The 9,155-nt window shown below is 56.2% G+C and overlaps 1 protein-coding gene across 1 annotated transcript; it reads right to left on the bottom strand.

The window, feature by feature from the left end:
* Window positions 1-1,410: 1,410 nt before the first annotated feature.
* CASP9 (caspase 9) lies at window positions 1,411-9,099 on the bottom strand. Its single transcript, XM_069782411.1, has 10 exons — window positions 8,955-9,099; window positions 7,849-8,068; window positions 7,233-7,313; window positions 6,989-7,020; window positions 5,847-6,023; window positions 4,988-5,077; window positions 4,098-4,245; window positions 3,429-3,608; window positions 3,125-3,234; window positions 1,411-1,968 (listed from the first exon to the last, which is right to left on the bottom strand). The coding sequence occupies exons 1-10, from the start codon at window positions 9,084-9,086 to the stop codon at window positions 1,876-1,878; spliced, it is 1,263 nt and encodes a 420-aa protein (XP_069638512.1). The 5' UTR covers window positions 9,087-9,099; the 3' UTR covers window positions 1,411-1,875.
* Window positions 9,100-9,155: the final 56 nt, after the last annotated feature.

The raw sequence follows: 9,155 nt of genomic DNA, 5'->3' as shown, positions 1-9,155 counted from the left end.
GCCCTGCTCCCTGCCAACTGCTCCTCTCTTCCAGCCATCCCTTCGCCCCAATCCCAAGCTCACACGTTTTACAGGCGGGGGGGCCCCGCACGTCCCAGTCCCCTGCATCAGCTGGGGAACGTCCTGCTCCTCCCCGTTCCCCATTTCTGGGGCAAAGCACAACCTGCCTCGAGGCTACGCAGCTCTAGGATCTCCTGGCAACGTCCCCCCATCTGGCTTCACACCACCCAGCCCCTGACCCTCATGGCAGCCCCAGTGGGTCCTTTCGCAAAGTGGGGAGCCCGATTTGGGGGTGTCCCGCCGGGGCAAGAGCCACGGCTGCCCAAAATGGGCCCCCCCAGCACGGGGTGGCACCCTTCGTGCAGCTTACCTTTTGGAGCCGATGGGGACAAAGCACAACCAGAGGGTCCCCATGCTCATCGAGTAACTGAGGGGCTTTTCTTTCCAGCAGAGATGCTTTGGGTACACGTGGGGGATGGCCAGGCATGCACCCCTGTGGGATGCAGCTCCCTGATCAGTAGGGACTGGAAGCAACTGAAGGCAAGAGTTAACACCCTCTGGGGGAAGGAGCTTCCCCCCCACACACACCCCCTCACCCTACTTTTAATTACTTCTTTCCAGTTTTCAGCTCCTTTTGCCCTCTCTCAAGCCCCAGCACTCTTCAAAAAAAGTTAAACCCAAACCCCAGGCTGAGAATCGCTCCCCCGGCAGTGCTGAACCACCTCAAAGCACCAGAAATGCTCCCAAAAAAAGGAGTGTGGAAATTCCTAGTGACCACAAGGCAGACTGGAGATCCACAGGTTCCCTGCCCACTCACAAGCGTCCCTCACCCCCCCGGCAGCAGAGAGGTGAAAGGGCATGGCACAATCTGCCTTGGCAGCGCCAAAACCCTCGCACGGTTTCCCGAGAGCATAAAAAGCCCTGCATGACGAAGACAGGCCAGGCAGCCGCTCATGTGGCTCTCGGCCCTGTCCCAGCTCTGCGCAGCGAGCACAGCAGCTCACCAACGCTTCCCTTCCCTGCGTACCCAAATGCTGCTCCTCCGTTGCCAAGGATGCTTTCCCCTCAAAATCCCCCATACATCCAGGGTTTCTGACCCAAAACCATCAGCGCAACTGCCTCCAGCAGCTCCTCAGGGCGAGTGCTTTCACCCAGCTCTGATATCCAAAGGAATCCTCATCGGTTGCCTGCTGTAACTCCTATCTAGAATCTGATCCAAAAGGACGCAAGAGCTGCTGCACTGGCGCAGCCACATCGGAAACGCTACCAGTAATACCAGCAGGCTAAAAAAAAAAAAAAAAAAAATCATTCAAGCAAGTTTATTCTTGCTCTTCTCGTTTCAGAGAAGCCTTCGGGAGATGCTGAAACGGCATTCACAAGATGGAATGGACAAGGGAACACAACGCAAAAGATTTTTTGCCTTTTTCATTGCATTTTATTGGAAACGAGCAATACCGATTGCAAAAATCATTCCATTCCACTTAAGCACCAGACCTGGATTCCATCAATCAGTTATCTAGGCAGCCAAGGACACAAACACCATGATCACCGAAAAAAGCCACTCGGAGGCTGAGCACAGCCACGTCCCAGTGAGCTAGAGGCGCTCTCAGTGAGCACGGAGGCTTTAGTCTGGCACATGCCCTGGCAAAGGGGCTTCCTTTGCCTGTCCCTAACGTTTCCCATCAGCACGGCACCAGTCTCCAACTTCTCTCTATTGCACAGCAAGGAAAGCATTCACCGATTATGTTTCTCAAGACAAACATCTCAACAGACAGATGGACAAAGGCCACTGATGCCGAGACACGGCGGGCATGGATGTCATCTGGCAGCAGTGAAGTAACTCTCGCGCTTGGTGGGGACCTTGGAGCCCGAATGTCATTTGCAGGCGAAGAAGAATTTTTTACGGAGGAAGTTGAAACAGCCTGGCATCTGCTTGTACTGCCCCTTGGCAGAGACGGCGTCTGCCACCTGAGAACAGAAGGAGAGCAGTCAAGGAGCTTTTCCAGCTCGTGCATCAGGGCACAACCTCTCGCAGGAAGCACAGTGACAAAGACAGGGAACAGCATTGTGGGGCATGAGAGCCGGCAGGTGTCCTAAAATGAGACATTTTCGCCAGCACAACTTAAGGGGACTCGAGGGAAAATGGCCTTTCGAGAAACCCCGGCCATAGCAGCCACCACCGCCTCCAGCAGGTGCACCTCAGCATGAGCCGCAGCTCCCTCTTTCCCTTCGGGTGCTTAAAAGCAAATTCCCTTTCCGCCCATTTTCTTCCCAACACGCCTGTCATTTCCCTGAGGCTGCTTCCCTTGCACCGAATGCCAAGCAGCGGAGAGAGGGTCTCGCACTACTCCCTGGAAATCAAGGGCTGTCAAGCCACCGCATGCCGGAAAAGCACCGTGATGTCAGGAAAACGACAAAAAAGCAGGTCCTCCCTCCCCTGCTGCCTCCATGTAAGACTTTTCTCCTACCCACGGAGAACAGTACAAGCGTCTAGAAATCCCTATGCTCGTCCGCAACTGTGGCACCCTCCTCCAATCAAGAGGACACGCAAAGGAAAAACACGTAGTAGCCACGCTGGTTCTGCATTCCCTGCGCACTGCGCTCCTTGCTTGCCAGGACATGCCAACACAGGCATGCGGCATCACTTTCACGAGGGTGAAATGCTCCTCGAGACTTACCATAGCGTCACAGGAGCACCAGCAAGAGAGCAAGTGCCCACGGAGATCTCCAGGCACGAGAGACCCAGTGGGTCTTCCCCGAGGGTGTGATCTGCCTGGACGTGTGGCTGCACGCTTACAACGGTGCCCCGAGTCCCGTCAGCCTGGACTTTTGAGGGGGGGGCGAGCTACGCAGTTTTTTAGCAGTTCCCATGGAACAGATTAGCGCCCATATTTTCAGGATTACTTCTCACGAGAGAAACCTTGAGGTGATTTGTGGCAGACCAAGGCCGGTCGCTTTCTTCATAATTAGACCTCTCCACAGTACCTCCAATCAGCTGATCCATAAACTGAACGCTCATTATCGTCATTCCTTTTTTAAGGGTAGGCCTCCATGCCCCGACCGATTGCAGCTCTGACCGTTTCCTTCATAGTGACTACAAAAAGCAGGGAAAAAAGACACCTACCCGCAGTAACATGTTGAGCAGGTGTTCCGAATGGGCGTATCGCTCCAGCACACTGTCCAGCGTTTCCACGTACCACGAGCCTCTTGACGTCTCCCTCCAGGAGACAAAACCTTCAGAGAAAGAACAAGAACATTGACTGCTAAAGCCAGTCTTCCGTTCTCGCCTCGCCGAGTGACCGCCGCTCCCCGGGCACCACCTCCAACGGAGCTGGTTGCCCCTACCCACCCCCACCTTTGGCCAAAAAGCTCCCACTTTTTTGCCAAATCCCCCGTTCCCAGCGAAGGATGGGTGCGGGCTACCTCACCTGGAAAAGTCGAGTAGGAGACCAAGATGTCGCTGGGTGTGGGCAAACTGGCTACAGCGTCCGGCTCATCCACGTTACCCGACGGAGCCCGAAAAGGAGTCGCGTCCGACTCCAGAGAACCTCCGGGAGCATCGTCTCCAGGCGAATCACAATCCACTACAAAGCCTCGATCTTTTTGCTCTGCAAAAAGCGGCAACGAGACAGTCCCTGACGTTCATCTCACCCACACATTCTGATAATCATACACCCTCCATTAAGAAAAGATGGAAAAAATAAAAAATAAGGGTCCTCCAACAAAACCAAGCTTTTGGGCCCTTCGGCTGCGCTGGCCGAGTCGAAGCCGTTGGCGATTCACACAAAAGCCCTCGGTCCGCGCTGCCTGGCCGTGTGCTGCGATCACTCCCCTCGTTCCATCCCACATCTCCCTACCGTGCAGTAAAACCGTGCCAGCGCGCACAAATCGATACCGCCCTCCTACAAGAGGCTCGCACCTGTGCCCTTACACTCAGCCCGTGCTAGCGGTAAGAACGCGTGGCCAAGAGCGAGAGAAGACAGCCGGAGAAACGGGCAATGAACCCAAAAGGAACAAGAAGCCAAAACCTAACCACATCTCGAAGCCTGCTTACGCCCAACAGCCAATTCGCTTCAGGAGCCAAAACAAAGATTCACCTCCACCACAGGCCTGGATGAAGAAGAGTTTGGGTTTTCCTCTCAAACTCGGGCAATTGGACCCATTGAAATAGTTCACAATCTCCTCTACTGGAACGGGTTTTCCATCTGTGCCGTAAATGCCTCCGGGAAACTGAATATGGCTCATCTGCGAGAGGAAAATCCAGGAGCTAGTAACACGGAAGGTGAGGCCAGTTCTGAGGGAGCCCATTTCCCATCAGATGCTCCGTAGCCTAAAGGGACCGGAACAAATCTCACTTCCTCGTGCCCATGCAAATGCGTGCGCCACGTCAGGGCGAGAGGGCACCCAGAGGTCATTCAAAACACACTAAAACCCAGCAATTCAACTCCTCCTACTGTCCAACTCCTCTCCCACCTCCTCCGGAGAAGGGGTGCTTCATCCTCTGGGACAACGGGCACGTAACGTACTCCATTTTCCTAACAGTTGCTCTCCTCTCCTCGTCCTTTGAGGCTCCAGACTCGCGATAAATAAATAGGCTTTACTACTAATGGCATCTCCCCCACCAGAGCTGGAGGAACGGGAAGGACTAAACGACCACAGTATGCAGGTTAGCGCTACCTCCCACTGCTCTCTGGCCATCGTTCAGTTCCGAATTATACGCCCCAACATCAAAAATGGAGAACGCTCATCTGCAGGCGACACTGGATCAGACTATGCCAGAGAAACTCCCGTTTTCTTTAACCCAGATAGGACAGCACAACGTCTGCGTTGGCAGACGTTGGCATCTCAAGATGGCAGAATGGCCATCGGATCAGTCACAACAAACTGTTTCCCTCCCACTTTGCGCAAGACCGCAGTGCGGGGAGTCGACCCCTTCCCATGCAGGCAGCCTGCCTAACGAACAAAGGGAGAGATGCGACGAACCCACCTGACAACCGTGGGAAAGGATGACCACAACGCAGCAGTCCAAGGCCCTGTGGTCCTGCCGCGCCAGCTTCCGCAGCTCAGAAACCATTGCCTAAGTGGAAAACATCACGGTAAGAGTTTTTTGAACCGTACCTCAGCCACAGATCATGGCTGGGCCCTGCTCTTATCAGTCTATCACGGGCGTGCCACTCAGAAGAATCCAGTTGATCTCTCTGCCACTTTCTGTCCAGCACAAGCGGGATAACACACACCCCACCTATGGGCAGCAAAAGCCAGGAGCGGAGAGCGAGTATTTCTGTGGTTCTGCCCTTTGTTAACGTCGGTTGCTTTAATCGCACAGATTCCTCTCCTTGCCGCGGTCTTTACGACACGGCGACATAAAACATAACCCGCTTCCAGGCGACCGATCCACTGAAATGCACTTCTTCTGATTAGGGGCCAGTGGGTGAGCCAAGAACCTCATTTTACTTTCAGCAGCCGCTCCGGATGATTGAGTTCCCCACACCATTTCAAATAACGGCTGAGGACCGTATAGACGGACAAATCACACCCCTGGCTGCACATGACACAGAGGCTGTAAGAGCTCTCATAGAAATACAGCCTCACCGATTTGCCTACAAATCACAACCGGGAATCAAAGTTCAGGCAGAAGGGTGAAAACGTGCAAGGTCCTTTCTCCTTCCGCAATCATGGCACCACAATAAAGTAAGAGCATGCGAGCGGTCGACTATTTCTTTGGGCAGCGCAGGCTGGGGCTTTCGGCATGCTGCCGACACAGGGGTATGTCCCGTGACGCGCTCCCATCGCTTCTGGGGGCTCGCCTCTCATCCCTCGCGCTAGCTGGACACGGCCGGCCTCACCTTAGCTTCCAGATTCCGCCGAGTCAGGACGTTGAAGCGCAAGGCCTTGAAGCGCTTCTCCAGCTTCCTGCAGTCCACATCGGAACCGTCTCGAGTCGACAGATCCGAGTCTCTACTGAAGTTGACGTTGTTGATGATCAGACAGTGTCCGCACGGGTCCGCTTTCAGCTCATAAACCTGGCAGGCACACGTGGCAATTAAACACCCTCTTACTCGGAGTGCTTGCTGGCTAACCCAGCAGGACGCAACACCAGTGAGGAACGGGATTCCTTAAAGGAGCACATTTCACAGCTTTTTCATTTCTCCAGGCCTATGAACAGATAAGAGTATCGGTTCTCCGCACACACGTTGTCATCAGCAGCCAGGGAACACAAAACCACCTGCCAAACAAGGGACCACCTTTGCGGAAAACCGGCCACTTCTTTAGCTGCAGCGTCTCTGATGGCAAGGTGAAGTTTCTGGGAGTTTTTTTTAGGCATCATCGTCAAACCTTGCCACGAGAGCCCACGGAAGGAGCCAAGGGAACGGGCAGGTAAAACCTCCCGGAGACTCAGCTTTACCATCGATGAACAGCACCACGGAGTTTTACGAGGGCTACCCAAACACCTGCACCGATACGGCTGCAAGCCTGGCGCATACACAGCCAAACTATTCGCTCCGCATAAGATAGATACCCATAGGCTGCAGGCTATCAGGCGGCCACTCCAGACGTATTTGCAATACTCGCTGCTTCCCTGCCTGTTTCCCAACAAGCCAGAGCATCCTGCATGTGTTCACTGTTGTTTTCCTGACGTCTGCCTCTTCATGCTAGGATTACAAAGTCTAAACACTGCTTTGCAGATGACGCACTGCTTGGTGCCTTCCAAAATTACCAGCTGCCCTGCTGGGAACCATTTCAGCGCAAGCTTTAGCTCTACATTACGTTATTTACGTTAGAGCTGCGGTAATCTCAAGGAGGAGCTGACTAACAATTGACCCGCTTTGAGCTGATTGGCCCCGTTACAGCAGCGGCAGCCTCGGAGCGATTGCTCCAGTAACGCAAAGCAAGAATCGGCTGTCCCGGGGCTATCTTCTGGTAGCCACCTGCGAGGCACGTAGCTTTCACTTAACAGGGAACGCTTTTGGCCTAACCAAATACCAACCAGATCGCGGTTCCTCTTGTCAACAGCTGAACCTACAACACACAACAGAGACACGGTATTTAGCTCTCCGCGCTCCACAAAAGGATGTTGGTTATACACCTTTCTCCTAGAATTCACGTTGATCCTTCCCCATCACCCACAACGCATCGGCGACACATACGAGTTCCCCCTTCCCACCCCGCCACGCGCCACAAGCAAACATTTGGCACGCCGTCTCTCTGAAAGAGCCTGGGACGTGGCTTACCCCGGGCTGGCGTGGGAGGCATTTGAGGTCTTTCACTCTCGGCTTGGACTGGGATGGACAAACGTTCAGGAAAGCTCACATCTGTAATGAGACAGGACAGCCGGGTCTCACCTTCTCCCCCTTCCAAGTTCACGCTACAAGTAACCAACCCAGGGTGCCTGGAAGGACCCAAGCCAACAGCCACTTCTCACAGCAACCCAGCTGCGAGGCTGCGATATGATATCACGTCCATTTTCCCCTTTTCAGGGTTCAACAGACCAAAGTTTCTGCTTACAACTGCACAAGCTGGATCCGCAGGTAGATTCAGTGGAGCACAAGATGGCAAGGACACGGCAATATCCATTTTCACCAAGGTACCGCAGAGGTTGTGGGCAAAAATACAGAGAAGGAAGCTCCTAACACCACAAGGACGTAGCCTGAGCTTAGAAGCTTCCACTACTGGAAAGCACAACGTTCTCCCAACAGCTCAAGTCTGCGTACTTGCCTCCACAAGCCATGCTCCAGGATAATAAAAATCAGGACGTCACAGACTCTTACCCGTGGCGAGACGGATCCCAGCCGCCACCACCCCCATGCTGCCATTTGCCCGGAAGACAACTGCGCCCTCAATACTTACTTTTACGATGCTTTTCCCCACGTAAGTCCAGCTCGACAGGCCTCAGGTCTACCAGCTGCGGTGGTGCCGGTGGGCATTCGCACTCCTCAATCAGCATGTCCGCGAGGTCGCCCTGCCCGGTGTCCCGCAGGATGGAGAGGAACACAGGAAAAGCCCGTTTCCCTCGAGTCTCCAGGTCGATGACCAGCTGCCGGGCTTGCTCTCCTCGGCTGCCGGCGCTCTGCAGAGGAGGAAAGCTCAGGACGACATGCCTTCACCCCAAGCCGAGGCGCACTGCCCGGCCAGCCCCTCCGACTGGCACCCAGATAGGGGAAATGTGGGGATCCACACCGAGCACATCTATGCGGGCCGAAGGACACCGAGACCCAGCAGACGCAGCCACAGAGACCCCCAGCAGCCACCCAAACCCCAGCCCCGATCCCCCTTCAACCACCAAGCCCTGCTGCCTCCACTGGGACATGCAGCTGCAGCCCACCGTAGGGCCTGGAGGGAGAGGGAGGAGGGAGCACCCCCAGCTCATCCCCAGGGGACAAACAGGCACCCCCCTGCCTGTCACCAGTGCGCAGGACGAGGTAAGACACCCCCAAGTTCTGTCACCAGTAACAGAGAGGGGAAACGAGAGCCCCCTAAGCCTGTCACCAGGTTGGAATGGGGACCCGAGGAGAAACCCCTACGCCTGGCACCGGCTAGGGCACAGAACAAGAAGAGACAAGATAGGGGTGGGTCTTACATCTCACACCTGCAGGGTCGATGGTGGGGAGGCACAAGGGCCACCCCCTAGGCCTGTCACCGGCGTGACTAGACACGGGGGCCAGCCCCCACGGGCCTGTGTCCGGGGTGAGGGGACACAGGGGCCTCCCTCGGGCCGAGAGGACACGGTTCCAGCCCCCTGGGCCCGTCACCGGGGTGAGGGGACACGGGGGCCATCTCCCTCGGCCTGTCACTGGGCCTAAGAGGACAGAGGGGCCGCCCGCACCGGCCTGTCACCAGGGCTGAGGGGACGGGGGGCCCTCCCTCAGGCCCGTCGCCGGGCTGAGGGGACAGGGGGCCCTCCCCCGGGCCCGTCCCCGGTCCTGAGGGGACGCGGGGCCCTCCCCCGGGCCCACCTGCAGCTCCTCGACCATGGGCCGGGTGAAGAGGCCGCGGTCCTCCAGCGGGTCCCAGAGCGGCGCCACCCGCAGCTCCGCCACCAGCCGCGCCCGCCCGCGCCGCAGGGCCCGCCGCTGCGCCTCCTCCATGGCGGCGCCGCCGCCGCCGGAGCCGCCGCTCTGGCCGGTTCGCCTCGGTGACCGGAAGCGGCGCCAGTC

The sequence above is a fragment of the Haliaeetus albicilla genome, chromosome 4 (assembly GCF_947461875.1).
Source record: "Haliaeetus albicilla chromosome 4, bHalAlb1.1, whole genome shotgun sequence".
In the NCBI taxonomy this organism is placed as follows: domain Eukaryota; kingdom Metazoa; phylum Chordata; class Aves; order Accipitriformes; family Accipitridae; genus Haliaeetus; species Haliaeetus albicilla.
This window is presented reverse-complemented; position numbering and strand designations above follow the sequence as displayed.

What these genes read in the sequence shown, in the direction of transcription:
- CASP9 (XM_069782411.1), bottom strand. Translation starts at nt 9,086, where the DNA reads ATGGAGGAGGCGCAGCGGCGGGCCCTGCGGCGCGGGCGGGCGCGGCTG. An exon ending in ACAAGAGGAACCGCGATCTG is followed by an intron (nt 6,024 to 6,988) that starts GTTGGTATTTGG and finishes TGTGCCTGCCAG; the next exon opens with GTTTATGAGCTGAAAGCGGA. An exon ending in TCCTTTCCCACGGTTGTCAG is followed by an intron (nt 4,246 to 4,987) that starts GTGGGTTCGTCG and finishes TTCCTCTCGCAG; the next exon opens with ATGAGCCATATTCAGTTTCC.